This window comes from Mobula hypostoma, chromosome 18 (assembly GCF_963921235.1).
Source record: "Mobula hypostoma chromosome 18, sMobHyp1.1, whole genome shotgun sequence".
Lineage (NCBI taxonomy): Eukaryota > Metazoa > Chordata > Chondrichthyes > Myliobatiformes > Myliobatidae > Mobula > Mobula hypostoma.
In genome coordinates, this window is record NC_086114.1 from 68,304,804 (window position 1) to 68,321,395 (window position 16,592).

The 16,592-nt window shown below is 41.3% G+C and overlaps 1 protein-coding gene across 2 annotated transcripts in view; it reads left to right on the forward strand.

Annotated features, from left to right (window-relative positions):
* The window catches only part of bbs4 (Bardet-Biedl syndrome 4), a 113,397-nt gene that overhangs the window by 18,489 nt on the left and 78,316 nt on the right, over nt 1-16,592 (forward strand). The window contains exon 3 of one of the 2 annotated variants that reach the window (XM_063071077.1): nt 1,028-1,082. In XM_063071077.1, coding sequence (XP_062927147.1) covers nt 1,028-1,082 — 55 coding nt within the window. The remainder of the gene's footprint in view (nt 1-1,027; nt 1,083-16,592) is intronic. The other variant, XM_063071079.1, reaches the window with a different exon arrangement.

The following is a 16,592-nucleotide window of genomic DNA, read 5'->3' on the forward strand; positions in this document are numbered from 1 at the left end:
CCTGCACACGGACCATATCCCTCCATACACCTCCCATCCATGTATCTGTCCAATTTATTCTTAAATGTTACAAAAGAACCCGCATTTACCACCTCGTCTGGTAGCTCATTCCATACTCCCACCACTCTCTGTGTGAAGAAGCCCCCCCCCAATGTTCCCTTTAAACTTTTCCCCCCTCACCCTTAACCCATGTCCTCTGGTTTTTTTCTCCCCTTGCCTCATTGGAAAAAGCCTGCTTACATTCACTCTATCTATACCCATCATAATTTTATATACCTCTATCAAATCTCCCCTCATTCTTCTGCACTCCAGCGAATAAAGTCCTAACCTATTCAACCTTTCTCTGTAACTGAGTTTCTCAAGTCCCGGCAACATCCTTGTAAACCTTCTCTGCACTCTTTCAACCTTATTTATATCCTTCCTGTAATTTGGTGACCAAAACTGAACACAATACTCCAGATTCGGCCTCACCAATGCCTTATACAACCTCATTGGGGAAGAGTTTTGGGGAAATGTGAGAGGTAGGTTTTTTACAGAGAGAGTGGTGGATGTATGGAATGCACTGCCATGGGTGGTGGTGGAGGCAGAAAATTGGAGAGTTATGGGTTGTGTAGAAGTGAAGTGTTAGATTAATCATGTAGTAGATTTATATAGGTCAGCACAACATTCTGGGCTGAAGGGCCTGTATTGTTCTATATCATTCCTTCATAGGCACGGAATAGCTGTCTTGATTTTGGCACTAACAAACTTGTCCAAAAAACCAAATGTTTTTTTGTCAGGACTAATAAGGGCTAGACTCATGCTTTGGGTGTTTCACGATGAAAAGATAGTGTAGAAGGAGCTCTGCAGATCCTGCCCTGGGAGTGGCCACTGAGACACTAATTAGTTAGAACAAATTGGGTTGAAGGAAAGTGGTAAGTAACCTGATACTCCAAGAATATGCTTCACTGTGGGCTTACTGATGGGAATGCATTGTAGAGCATTGTTGTAGTTTGACTCACTGTATTCCCAAATTCAATTTTTCCAGATTACGCTACATTCGGATGTTTCAGCTGATCTTCCAAAATCACGATCAAAAAAAGGTGATGTTTTTTTCTTCTGTTTAATTTGTGCTTTAACAGATGAGAACTGATCTTACTCTCCGACTTTGCTCATGATTATGGTGGATGTTGTGTGCTATCACGAAATGGGTTGAGTATTGACAGGCCCTTTGATCATGGACATCACAACCAAACCTGTTCCCATTTCAGTGGCCATCACATGGATGCTCGTCCCAAAAGCTGATGATCAGAAGCAACAATAAGGCTTAATTTCCCTTTCCATAATGAAGTATGTATTTGGCTCCAGCTAAGTACTGGGAACACCACAATCAACTCCATTACACCTACTCCAAAGTTCTGAACCAGATTATTGCTGGCATGGAGCTATACTGGGTCCCAAGATGAGCTTCTGATTCACAGAATTGTTCCATCTTGTCCCACAATATCTGTTTCCACCTCTGTAAGATTGCCTGACTCCAACTCTGCTTCAGCTCATATCCTGACAAAACCCACAACTGTGCTTTTTAACTATTCTACTGAATTCTGGTCCTATATCCCTTCTTCTACTTTCCATCAATATGCAAAACTCTTCTGCGCATCTCCTAATATTGATCAAGTCCAATTTAGATTAGATTAGATTATGAGGACACACAGTCCTCAAGAGAAATTAGGGATAGTATCAATTCCAAAGAAGAAGCCTACCAATTAGCCAGAAAAAGTGGCTCACCTGAGGACTGGGAGAAATTCAGAGTTCAGCAGAGGAGGACAAAGGGCTTAATTAGGAAGGGGGAAAAAGATTATGAGAGAAAACTGGCAGGGAACATAAAAACTGACTGTAAAAGCTTTTATAGATATGTAAAAAGGAAAAGACTGGTAAAGACAAATGTAGGTCCCCTACAGACAGAAACAAGTGAATTGATTATGGGGAGCAAGGACATGGCAGACCAATTGAATAATTACTTTGGTTCTGTCTTCACTAAGGAGGACATAAATAATCTTCCAGAAATAGTAGGGGACAGAGGGTCCAGTGAGATGGAGCAACTGAGCGAAATACATGTTAGTAGGGAAGTGGTGTTAGGTAAATTGAAGGGATTAAAGGCAGATAAATCCCCAGGGCCAGATGGTCTGCATCCTAGAGTGCTTAAGGAAGTAGCCCAAGAAATGGTGGATGCATTAGTGATAATTTTTCAAAACTCGTTAGATTCTGGACTAGTTCCTGAGGATTGGAGGGTAGCTAATGTAACCCCACTTTTTAAAAAAGGAGGGAGAGAGAAACCGGGGAATTATAGACTGGTTAGCCTAACGTTGGTGGTGGGGAAACTGCTGGAGTCAGTTATCAAAGATGTGAAAACAGCACATTTGGAAAGCAGTGAAATCATCGGACAAAGTCAGCATGGATTTGTGAAAGGAAAATCATGTCTGACGAATCTCATAGAATTTTTTGAGGATATAACTAGTAGAGTGGATAGGAGAGAACCAGTGGATGTGGTATATTTGGAGTTTCAAAAGGCTTTTGACAAGGTCCCACACAGGAGATTAGTGTGCAAACTTAAAGCACACGGTATTGGGGGTAAGGTATTGATGTGGATAGAGAACTGGTTAGCAGACAGGAAGCAAAGAGTGGGAATAAACGGGACCTTTTCAGAATGGCAGGCAGTGACTAGTGGGGTACCGCAAGGCTCAGTGCTGGGACCCCAGTTGTTTACAATATATATTAATAACTTGGATGAGGGAATTAAATGCAGCATCTCCAAGTTTGCGGATGACACGAAGCTGGGCGGCAGTGTTAGCTGTGAGGAGGATGCTAAGAGGATGCAGGGTGACTTGGATAGGTTGGGTGAGTGGGCAAATTCATGGCAGATGCAATTTAATGTGGATAAATGTGAAGTTATCCACTTTGGTGGCAAAAATAGGAAAACAGATTATTATCTGAATGGTGGCCGATTAGGAAAAGGGGAGGTGCAACGAGACCTAGGTGTCATTATACACCAGTCATTGAAAGTGGGCATGCAGGTACAGCAGGCGGTGAAAAAGGCGAATGGTATGCTGGCATTTATAGCGAGAGGATTCGAGTACAGGAACAGGGAGGTACTACTGCAGTTGTACAAGGCCTTGGTGAGACCACACCTGGAGTATTGTGTGCAGTTTTGGTCCCCTAATCTGAGGAAAGACATCCTTGCCATAGAGGGAGTACAAAGAAGGTTCACCAGATTGATTCCTGGGATGGCAGGACTTTCATATGAAGAAAGACTGGATGAACTGGGCTTGTACTCGTTGTAATTTAGAAGATTGAGAGGGGATCTGATTGAAACGTATAAAATCCTGAAGGGATTGGACAGGCTAGATGCAGGAAGATTGTTCCCGATGTTGGGGAAGTCCAGAACGAGGGGTCACAGTTTGAGGATAAAGGGGAAGCCTTTTAGGACTGAGATTAGGAAAAATTTCTTCACACAGAGAGTGGTGAATCTGTGGAATTCTCTGCCACAGGAAACAGTTGAGGCCAGTTCATTGGCTATATTTAAGAGGGAATTAGATATGGCCCTTGTGGCTGCGGGGATCAGGGGGTATGGAGGGAAGGCTGGTGCAGGGTTCTGAGTTGGATGATCAGCCATGGTCATAATAAATGGTGGTGCAGGCTCGAAGGGCCGAATGGCCTACTCCTGCACCTATTTTCAATGTTTCTATGTTTTATTGTGATTTAGTAATGCATGCATTAAGAAATGATACAATGTTCCTCCAGTGTGATATCACAGAAACACAAGACAGACCAAGACTGAAAAACTGACAAAAACCACATAATTATAACATATAGTTACAACAGTGCAAGCAATACTGTAATTTGATGAAGAACAGACCATGGGCATGGTAAAAAAAAGTCTCAAAGTCTCTCGAAAGTCCCATCATCTCATGCAGACGGCAGAAGGAAGAAAACTCTCCCTGCCATGAGCTTCCTGCGCCGTAAACTTACCGATGCAGCACCCTGGAAGCACCCGACCACAGTCCGACTCTTGAGTCCGTCCAAAAACTTCGAGCCTCCAACACCGAGCACCATCTCTGCCGAGCGCTTTGACCCCATCCCCAGCCGCCAGCAACAGGCAAAGCCAAGGATTTGGGGCCTTTCCCTCCGGAGATTCTGGATCGCACAGTAGCAGCGGCAGCAAACCGTGCATTTCAGAAGTTTCTCCAGATGTTCCTATGTGCTTCTCACGTATGTCTCCATCAAATCAGAATTGTGCACGGCATCCTACTTACAAATACGATATCATTTACCGGAGAGGCCGCGCGCGCTGTGTCGCGCCGCCATCTTCTCCTCCCTCCAATTTACCCAACACCCTTTTAATGATTATCACATGGTCCTGTTGAAGGGTGATAAGAGTTGTGCAGCACAGAAACAGGCCTTTCAGCCCACCATGTCCATGCTGTCATTTTTGTCCTATGCACTAATCCCATTTGTCCATACTAGGGCCATATTTTCTATTCCTTGTTTATTTAAATGCCTCTTAAAACACTTTGGTTGGATCTGGGTCTCTTGCAGCACATTCTAGCTATCAACAACTCTGTAAAAATAAAAGTTTCCCCTCAACCCTCTTTAATTAAAAACTTCCTCTCCATTTCATCTTAAACCTATCTCCTCTTGTTTTTCATACCCCTGCAATGGGGAAAAGTTATTGATCTTTCATAAAAACCCAATCTTTCCATACCTCTAATAAATTTATCACCTTCTATCGGGGAACTGGTTCCTTCAGGTTGTCATAGCTGGGGGGGGGGGGGGTAGGGCAGTGGCGATAAGCTCCCACTACATATTAAATGCTCCCAAAGGTGTGTGTCTCAAATAGCCTCTGACAACCAGATCTAGTTCTTGGCCTTCATATGTGGCTTAGCAAGGAGCATCATCAACAAAGCGGATGAGCTTTGAGCATAGATCAGTACTTGGAGCTATGATGTTCCGGCCATTACAGAGACTTGGATGGCTCAGGGGCAGGAATGGTTACTTCAAGTGCCGGGTTTTAGATGTTTCAGAAAGGACAGGGAGGGAGGCAAAAGAGGTGGAGGCGTGGCACTGCTGATCAGAGATAGTGTCATGGCTGCAGAAAAGAAGGAAGTCATGGAGGGATTGGCTACGGAGTCTCTGTGGCTGGAAGTTAGAAACAGGAAGGGGTCTATAACTCTACTGGCTGTTTTTTATAGACCACCAAATAGTAACGGACATCAAGGAGCAGATAGGGATGCAAATTCTGGAACGGTGCAATAATAACAGAGTCGTCCTGATAGGAGATTTTACTTTCCCCGATATTGATTGGCATCTCCCTAGAGCAAGGGGTTTAGATGGGGTGGAGTTTGTTAGGTGTGTTCAGGAAGGTTTGATAAGCCTACAAGAGGATACACTGTACTTGATCTGGTATTGGGAAACGAACCTGGTCAGGTGTCAGATCTCTTAGTGGGAGAGCATTTTGGAGATAGTGATCACAATTCTATCTCCTTTACAATAGCGCAGGAGAGGGATAAGAACATACAAGTTAGGAAAGCGTTTAATTGGGGTAAGGGGAAATAGGAAGCCATCAAGCAGGAACTTGGAAGCATAAATGGGGAACATATGTTCTCAGGGAAAGGTACGGCAGAAATGTGGCAAATGTTCAAGGGATATTTGCCTGGTGTTCTGCATAGGTACATTCTAATAAGACAGGGAAAGGATGGTTGGGTACAGAAACAGTGGTGTAAAAAGGCTGTTGAAAATCTAGTCAAGAAGAAAAGAAAAGCTTACGAAAAGTTCAAGAAACTAGGTCATGATAGAGATCTAGAAAAAGTTGTAAACCTAGCAGGAAGGAGTTTAAGAATGAAATTAGGAGAGCCAAGAGGGGCCATGAGAGGGCCTTGGCGAGCAGGATTAAGGAAAACCCCAAGGCATTCTACAAGTATGTGAAGAGCAAGAAGATAAGACGTGAGAGAATAAGACCAATCAAGTGTGACAATGGAAAAGTGTGTATGGAACCGGAGGAGATAGCAGAGATGCTTAATGAATACTTTGCTTCAGTATTCACAATGGAAAAGGACCTTGGCAATTGTAGAGATGACTTACAACGGACTGAAAAACTTGAGCATTTAGACATTAAGAAAGAGGATGTGCTAGAGCTTTCGGAAAGCATCAAGTTGGGTAAGTCACCTAGACCAGGCGAGATATACCCCAGGCTACTGTGGGAGGCAAGGGAGGAGATTGCTGATTCTCTGGCAATGATCTTTGCATCATCAATGGGGACGGGAGAGGTTCTGGAAGATTGGAAGGTTGCAGATGTTGTTCCCTTCTTCAAGAAAGGGAGTAGAGATAGCCTAGGAAATTATAGACCAGTGAGTCTTACTTCAGTGGTTGGTAAGTTGATGGAGAAGATCCTGAGAGGCAGGATTTATGAACGTTTAGAGAGGCATAATATAATTAAAAATAGTCAGCATGGCTAAAGGCAGGTCGTGCCTGACGGGCCTGATTGAATTTTTTGAGGATGTGATGAAGGAAGAGCAGTAGATGTAGTGTATATGGTTTTAGCAAGGCATTTGATAAGGTATCCCATGCAAGGCTCATTGGGAAAGTAATGAGGCATGGGATCCAAAGGGACCTTACTGTGTGGATCCAGAATTGGCTTGCCCACAGAAGGCAAAGAGTGGTTGTAGACAGGTCATATTTTGCATGGAGGTTGATGACCAGTGGTATTCCTCAAGGATCTGTTCTGGGACCCGTACTCTTCGTGATTTTTATAAATGACCTGGATGAGGAAGTGGAGGGATGGGTTCGTAAATTTGCTGATCACACAAAGGTTGGGGGTGTTGTGGATAGTGTGGAAGGCTGTCAGTGGTTACAGCGGGCCATCAGTTGGATGCAAATCTGGGCTGAGAAGTGGCAGATGGAGTTCAACCCAGATATGTATGAGGTGGTTCATTTTGGTAGGTCAAATATAGTATTCATGGTAAGACCCTTGGTAGTGTGGATCTTGGGGTCCAAATCCATAGGACACTCAAAGCTGCTGCGTAGGTTGACTGTGTGGTTAAGAAGGCATATGGTGCATTGGTCTTCATCAACCATGGGATTGAGTTCAAGAGCCGAGAGGTAATATTACAGCCATATAGGACCCTGGTCAGACCTCACTTGATCTACTTTGCTCAGTTCTGGTCACCTCACTACATGAAGGATGTGGAAACTACAGAAAGAGTGCAGAGGAAATTAACGAGGTTGTTGCCTGGATTGGGGAGCATGCCTTATGAGAATAGGTTGAGTGAACTTGGCCTTTTCTCTTTGGAGCGACAGAGGATGAGAGGTGACCTGATAGAGGTATATAAGATGATGAGAGGCATTGATCGTGTGGATAGTCAGAGGTTTCTTCCCAGGACTGAAATGTCTAACATGAGAGGGCAGTTTTAAGGTGCTTGGAAGTAGGTACAGAGGGCATGTCAGAGGTAAGTTTTTTTACGCAGAGAGTGCAGAGTGTGTGGAATGGGCTGCTGGTGATGGTGCTGGAGGCAGATATAGTAGGGTCTTTTAAGAGACTCCTGGATGGGTACATGGAGCTTAAAAAAATAGAGGGCATTGGGTAACCCGAGGTAATTTCTAAAATAAGTACCTGTTCGCCACACCATTGTGGGCTGAAGGGCCTGTATTGTGCTGTAGGTTTTCTGTGTTTCTGTTTCTAGTCCCAGTTTCCTGCATTCGAACTACTCTGAGCCCCACTTCTCCGTGTACCTCTCAAAGTGTCTTTTAAATAATACTATTGTACCAGCATCAACTACAACTTCTGGTAACTTGTTCCACATACTGAACAGCCTTTTCATGAAAAAGTTACCTCATCAGGTCTCTTTTAAATCTTTCTCTTCTTACCCTAAATCTATGCCTCATGGTTTTGGACTCTCCTACCTTGGAAAAATTATTGTTACCGTCCACCTTACTTATGCCTCTCTTAATTTTAAACATTTATAAAAGAGCATTCTCCTAAGTTCTCCTTCATTCTCTTAAGTTCTAAGGACAAAAATGCTAGCCTGACCAATCTCTCCCTATAACTCAGGTACTTTGGTCCTGGTAACATCCTCATAAATCTTTTCTATGCTCTTTCTAGTTTACCACATCTTTGATCACATACAGAGTAACAAAAACTGCACACTGTATTCGAAGCGTGGCCTCACTCATGACATATAAAATCGCAACAAAATGTCCCAACTCCTATTTTCTGTGCCCTGACTAATGCAGGCCAGTGTTTTTTCACCACTCTGTCTAACTTGTGACACCACTTTCAACAAACTGTTCACTTATGGAATCAGAATTGGGTGTATTATCACCGGCATGTGACGTGAAATTTGTTAACTTAGCAGCAGCAGTTCAATGCAATACATAATCTAGCAGAGAGAGAAAAGTAATAAATAAAATAAAACATAATAATAAATAAATAAAACAATTATGTATATTGAGTAGATTTTTAAAAAACCTTGCAAAAACAGAAATACTGTATATTAAAAGAAAAGTAAGGTAGTGTCCAAAGTTCAATGTCTATTTAGGAATCCGATGGCAGAGTGGAAGAAGCTTTTCCTGAATCGCTGAGTGTGTGCCTTCAGGCTTCTGTACCTCCTACCTGACGGTAACAGTGACAAAAGGGCATGCCCTGGGTGCTGGAGGTCCTTAAAAATGGACCACTACCTGAAGATGGCCTGGGTACTTTGTGGGCTAGTGCCCAAGATGGAGCTGACTAGATTTACAACCTTCTGCAGCTTCTTTCAGTCCTGTGCAGTAGCCCCTCCATACCAGATAGTGATGCAGCCTGTCCGAATGCTCTTCACGGTACAACTATAGAAGCTTTTGAGTATATTTGTTGACATGCCAAATCTCTTTTAAACTCATAATAAAGTAGAGCCGCTGTCTTGCCTTCTTTATAACTACGTCGATATGTTGGGACCAGGTTAGAACCTCAGAGATCTTGACACCCAGGAACTTGAAGCTGCCCACTCTCTCCACTTCTGATCCCCCTATGAGGATTGGTATGTGTTCCTTCGTCGTACCCTTCCTGAAGTTCACAATCAGCTCTTTGACATTGAGTGCCAGGTTGTTGCTGCGGCACCATTGCACTAATGTGCATATCTCACTCCTGTACACCCTCTCATCACCACCTGAGATTCTACCAACAAGGGTTGTATCATCAGCAAATTTATAGATGGTATTTGAGCTATGCCGAGCCACACAGTCTTGTGTATATAGAGAGTAGAGCAGTGGGCTAAGTACACACCCCTGAAGTGTGCCAGTGTTGATCGTCAGCAAGGAGGATATGTTATCACTAATCTGCACAGACTATGGTCTTCCAGTTAGGAAGTTGAGGATCCAATTGCAGAGGGAGGTACAGAGGCCAGGCAGGTACATACTCCAATGTCCCTCTGTTCCTTTACACCCCCTACCATTCATAGTATAGGTCTGCATTCATTTGATTTTCCAAATGCATCACTTCACACTTTTATGCATTGAAATTCAGTTGCCACTCTTTGCCCACATCCCTGACTAATCAAAATTCCCTTGTAATCAATAATAATCTTCCTGACTGTCAATAACACCTCTAAATTTCATGTCATCCACAAACTTGCTGATCAAGTCTTGTGCATTCACATCCTAATCATTTATATAAATAATGAATAACAAGTGTCCCACATCAACCTCTGCAATACACCAGTAGTCACTGGCCTCCATTCCAAGAAATGACTTTCAACCACACCATCTGCTTCCTAATTTTGAGTCAATTTTGAACCCACCTAACTAGCTCCATGGGAACTCACATTCCAGACCAGCCTACCATGTGGGTCCTTGCTAAAAATCCAAATAGACACTTATCTACATTTTTGGTTCTTCTTCAAAAAATTCTGAGGTTTGTCAAGCACAACTTCCCACACACAAAGCCATGCTGACCCCTTCTAATCAGATTTTATCTGTCCACATGCTGGTAGACCCTGTTCCTCAGAATTCCCTCTGGTAACTTCCCACAACTAATGTCAGACTGACTGGCTTGTAGTTCCATGGCTTGAACAATAGTTCAACATTAACCACCTTCCAGTCTTTAGGACCGTCACCAGAGGCTAATTATGAAGCAAAAATCTCTACAAAGGCATTCATAATTTCCTCTCTACCTCCCACAAAGTCTGAGGATGCACTCAGTCAGGGGATTTATCTACCTGAAATACACTTTAAGGCTACAAGTAACTCCTCCATGATGGTATGAATGTCCTCCCTCCTCCTTGATATATGAATATCCTCCAAAACATCTGCACTCATTTCCCTTGTCTCTTGACTTTGTCATAATTTCTCCTCAGTCAATACCAAAATAATTTATTCCCCTTGAAATAAATGCCAACGGGCCGGCTGCTGGCGCAATGACATCAGCACCGGACTCTGGAGCAGAGGTTCCCGGGTTGGAACCCAGTCGGGTCCGCTCCCGAGTACACTTTCCATCTGTGCCAGGTTGAGTGTCGAGATCGCAACTCGACCTCTTAAAATAAAGAGAAAAATACTGCGAAATGTCTGTGTGAGGAGTGGTGTGCTACACAGTCTCTCTCTCTCGCTCTCTCGCTCTCTCTCTCTCTCTCTCCCGCTCTCCGCGCCTTGTAAAGGCATGGAAAAAAGACATTGCCCCGCCAACATCACACACACCAAAAATAAATAAATAAATGTCAACATTACACTTGCCTTCTTTACCACAGATTCAACCTGTAAATTCTGGGAGTTTTGCACGAGGATTCCTAAGTCCCTTGGCACCTCTGATGTTTGAACCTTTTCCCCATTTAGATAATAGTCTACACTATTGTTCCTTTTACCAAAATACATTATCATACATTTCCCAACACGGTATTCCATCTGCCACTTTTCCCTAAACTAAAAAAAAACTGGAAAAAAAAACAAAGCTTGGGCTGTCATATTACATCGGCTAAAATTATTATTTGTCATTAACTCCGCTCCTCTATACATGAACAAAAAAAAATTACTACAAAGGATTCAGAAAGGGTCAACTTACATCATATGAAAATATTGAATAAATGGCCTCCAAGTTTTTGCAAATTTAACCGAAGGATCCATAGTACCGCTCCTATTTTTTTTCAAGTTTAGGCATGCTATTGTTTGGGAAAACCATTGAAATGTAGTGGGGGGGATTAGAATCTTTCCATTTAAGTAATATGGATCTTCTGGCTATTAATGTAACAGATGCAATTGGACAACAAGCTGACGAGGATAAACAACTACGGTCTATCACTGGTAGTCCAAAAATTGGAGTAATAGGATGAAGTTGTAAATCAATACGCAGAACTACTGAAATAATATCAAAAATATATTTCTAATATTTTTCTAGAAGAGGACAAGACCAGAACATATGTGTCAAGGAAGCTTCGTCAGAATTACAGCTATCACAAACAGGATTTATATGGCAATAAAAACGAGCTACCTTATCCTTGGACATAGGAGCCCTGTGAACCACCTTAAATTGTATCGAGGCGTGTCTGGCACACATTGAGGAAGCATTGACTAATTAAATATTTTCCCATTTCTCTGTAGATAAAGATATTTGAAGTTCTCTTTCCCACTCAAACTCAATGTTATCAGATGTACCTAGACGTATTTTCATAATCAGATCATAAATATTTGTTATTAATCTCTTCTAATAAGGGTTTAAACCTAAAAAATTTTTTGTAACTTCAATTTGATGTGATATCGGAAAGGTAGATAAGGTAGTGTTCAAAAAGTTTTTAATCTGTAAATATCTGAAAAATGTGATCTAGGCAAATTATATTTATTAGACAACTGTTCAAGAGATTTAAAACAATCATCCATGAATAAATCACGAAAACATGTTATTCCCTTTGTTTTCCATAGAAGAAAAGCTTGATCAATTCTAGATGGTTGAAGTGTGAGGTGGTACACTTTGGAAGGACAGACTCCAAGGCAGAGTACAAAGTAAATGGCAGGATACTTGGTAGTGTGGAGGAGCAGAGGAATCTGGGGGTACATGTCCACAGATCCCTGAAAGTTGCCTCACAGGTAGATAGGGTAGTTAAGGAAGCTTATGGGGTGTTAGCTTTCATAAGTCGAGGGATAGAGTTTAAGAGTTGCGAGGTAATGATGCAGCTCTATAAAACTCTGGTTAGGCCACACTTGGAGTACTGTGTCCAGTTCTGGTCACCTCACTATAGAAAGGATGTGGAAACATTGGAAAAGGTACAGAGGAGATTTACCAGGATGCTGCCTGGTTTAGAGAGTATGGATTATGATCAGAGATTAAGGGAGCTAGGGCTGTACTCTTTGGAGAGAAGGAGGATGAGAGGAGACATGCTAGAGGTGTACAAGATAATAAGAGGAATAGATAGAGTGGATAGCCAGCGCCTCTTCCCCAGGACACCACTGCTCAATACAAGAGGACATGGCTTTAAGGTAAGGGGTGGGAAGTTCAAGGGGGATATTAGAGGAAGGTTTTTTACTCAGAGAGTGGTTGGTGTGTAGAATGCACTGCCTGAGTCAGTGGTGGAGGCAGATACGCTAGTGAAGTTTAAGAGACTACTAGACAGGTATATAGAGAAATTTAAGGTGGGGGGTTATATGGGAGGCGGGGTTTGAGGGTTGGCACAACATTGTGGGCCGAAGGGCCTGTAATGTGCTGTACTATTCTATGTTCTATGAAAGAAAAAATTAGATGTAATAGAACTTGACAGGATAAATTTGTTCAATCCAAAGAATTTACGAAATTGAAACCATATTTGTATTGTATGTTTAATTATTGGATTTACCATTTGTTTATTCAATTTAGTAAGTGCAAAGGGAAGCGCAGCTCCAAGAATAGAAGCCAGCAAAAAACCCTGTATAGACTCCCGCTCAAGGTTCATCCATCGTGGACATTGCGTTTCATCCAATTCTTGTGTCCAAAACGTTAAATATCGAATGTTAATTGCCCAGTAGTAAAATCTAAGATTCGGCAAAACCAAACTACCGCCTTTTTTTGATTTCTGTAAATATTTCTTACTTAACCTGGGATTTCTATTCTGCTATATATAGGAAGAAATTTTAGAATCAATAATATCAAAAAAAGATTTGGGGATAAAAATTGATACCACCTGAAATAAATACAAAAATGTAGGTAAAATAATCATAATAGTATTAATTTGACCAATCAAAGATAAGGACAAAGGGGACCATTTAGTAAACAGTTGTTCAACATGATCAATTACGGGTAAAAAGTTAACTTTAAATAGATCCTTGTGCTTCTTAGTAATTTTAACACCTAAATAAGTAAAATAATCAGTAACTAATCTAAATGGTGCTTGTCTATCAATTGAAACTTGCCTATTTAATGGGAAAAGCACACTCTTATTAAGATTCAATTTATAACCAGAAAAACTACTAAACTGAGCAAATAGTGTTATTACTGCAGGGATGGATTTCTCTGGGTTAGAGATATATAGTAACAGGTCATCTGCATATAATGATACCTTATGCGTCTCATTCCCACGAATAATGCCAAATATATTAGGTGAATCACGAATAGCAATTGCCAAGGGCTCCAGGGCAATATCAAAAAGTAAAGGGCTTAAAGGACAGCCCTGTCTTGTACCTCGAAAAAGCGTAAAAAACAGGGATCTCTGATTATTGGTAAATACAGCAGCCAGGGGTGTACGATATATCAGTTGAATCCAGGATATAAATTTTGAGCTGAAATTAAATTTCTCAAGTATATCAAATAAATATTCCCATTCAAGTCTGTCAAATGCCTTCTTGGTGTCAAGCGAAATAACACATTCTGGAGTTTTAACTGGAGTAGTGTATACAATGTTCATTAGCCTCCTAATATTAAAATATGAGTAATGATTTTTAATAAATCCTGTCTGATCTTTGGAGACAATTTGTAGTAATATTCTAATTGCTAATATTTTGGAAAAGACTTTAGAATCCACATTCAACAAAGATATGGGTCTATATGATGCACATTCAGTGGGATCTTTAATCTTTTTTAGGAATTAATGAGATAGATGGTTCATAAAAGGATTGTGGTAATTTACCTACAGATAAGGCATCTTTAAAAATTCTACATAACCAGGGAGAAAGTACATCTGAAAAAGATTTATAAAATTCAACTGTATACCTATCCAGGCCAGGTGCTTTACCAGAATTCATCGAAAAAATTGCTTTCCTTATTTCCTCTTCAGTAATGGATGCATCTAATGTTAAATGTTCATCGGCTCGTAATTTCCTTAATTTCCTTAGTTTCCTTAAAAATTCATGCATTATGGTAGGATCATCAGGAAATTCTGATTGATATAAATTGGTATAAGATTCTTGAAAAGATTATTAATTTCATCATGGTCTGCCCCTTTTATTTCCAGTCGCTGCTTCCTGCCTGTCAGCCATTCAACTCTGCATGCCAGTATTTTTCCTGTAATGCCACAGGATTTTATCTTGTTAAGGAGCTTCATGTGTGGCAGCTTATCAAGTGCCTTCTGAAAATCCAAGTAAATGACATCCACTGCCTCTTCTTTGTCCTGCCTGCTTGTTACTACCTCAAAGAATTCTAACAGATTTGTCAAGCAAGATTTCCCTTCACAGATACCATGCTGATTTTGTCTTATTTCATCATGAGTCTCCAAGTACCTCGAAACCTCATCCTTAATAGATTCCAACATTTTCCCAACCATCGGATTTAGGCTAACTCACCTGTAATTTCCTTTCTTTTCCCTTCCACCCTTCTTAAAGAGTGGAGTGACATTTGTAGTCTTCCAGTTCTCCGGGACCATGCCAGAATCAAGTGATTCTTGAAAGATCATGACCAATACCTCCGTTATCTCTTCAGCAACCTCTCTCAGGACTCTGGGATGTAGTCCATTTTGTCCAGGTGACTTATCCACCTTAAGACCTTTGATTTGCCTTTGTAATAGCAATGGCACTCATTTTCTCTGAACCTTACCTGCCAGATCGATCTCATTCCCTGCCTTCCTAATTTCCCTCTTATGACCATAATTAATCATTATAGATATTGAGGCATTTACACAATCCTGATTTCCTAAAGTCAACGTATCCTTCCTTCTTTTTCTTGACCAGAGCCTCAATATCTCTCGTTGGCCAGGGTTCTCTAAACTTCACCCAAACGGGAACATGCTGCTCTTGGACAATTGGTATCACACTTAAAAGCCTCCACTTGCCATTTGTTTCTTTCCTTTCAAACAGGGTCACCCAGTAGACTTCTGCTCGAACTTAATTGTCCATAAATTAGCCCTGCTTGAATGTAGGGTCCTAATCTGTGGATGTGACCTGTCTCTTTTCATCACTGTCTTAAATCTACCCAAAACATCAGTAGCGCCTCACACTTGTCAAGATTTAATTTCAACTGCTAATATTCTCCCTAACTTTCCATCTGATCTATTTCTTTTTGTCGGCTTCAACAACCTTCCTCTTCATCTGTGGCACTACCAAATTTTGTGGCGTCCACATCCACATAGTTTAAAGTGTACCTGCCTTTTGAATCAGTCATTCTTTTTCCAGATCGCTCTGTGCTTTCACACCTCTCCAGCCTTGCAACCCTCCCAGTTCTCTGCATATTAGACCATAACACCTAGGAGCAGAATTAGGCCATTTGGCTATAACTTTTGACAGTCTGATTAATCAAGAATCTATTTACCTGCACCTTAAATATACCCAATGATTTGGCCTACACAGCCATTTGTGGCAAAGAATTCCACAGATTCACCACCATCTGACTAAAAAAAAAATCATCTTCTTTGTTCTAAATGGACATCCCTCAGTTCTGAGGCAAACAAAACAGTGTTTTTTCAGGGCCAAGGTGCAAAACGCAATACCAACAGTCATACACAGCAAAAGGCACATATAGCATATATAAGATAGCAAGCACATATCAGATATCAGTAAAATACAGGCACACAAAAAAATTGCCTCCCTTAGAGAGTGGAGTGCAATTTTCCAGTACTCAGGAACCATTCCAGAATCTAGTGATTATTGTAAGATCATTACTCCACAATCTGTTAAGCTACCTTTTCAGAGTCCTGGGGTGTAGTCCATCTCGACGTAGTGACTAATCTACCTTCAGACTTCTCAGCTTCCAGAGCACCTTCTCCCTAGGAAAAGTATCAACACTCAGTTCTTATCCCTTACACTCTCACATTTCTGGCATTCTGCTAGTTTCACAGAGAAGACTGACACAAAATACTTAGAGAGTTCATCCACCATTTCTTTGTCACCCCCATTACTACCTCTCCAGTGTCATTTTCCAGTGGCCCAATAATCCACTTTTGTCTCTTTTACTTCTTGTATATCTAAAAAAAACTTTTATATGATTATATTATTGGCTAGCTTACCTACAGTACATCTTTTCTCTCCTAATGGTTTTTTTAGTTGCCTGTTGGTTTTTAAAAGCTTCACAATCCTCTACCTTCCCACTAATTTTTGCTATTATAGGTCCTCTCTTTTGCTTTTATGTTTCCCTTGTCAGCCATGGTTGCCTTATCCTCCCTTTAGAATACTTTTTCAACTTTGGGATGTATCTTTCCTGCAGC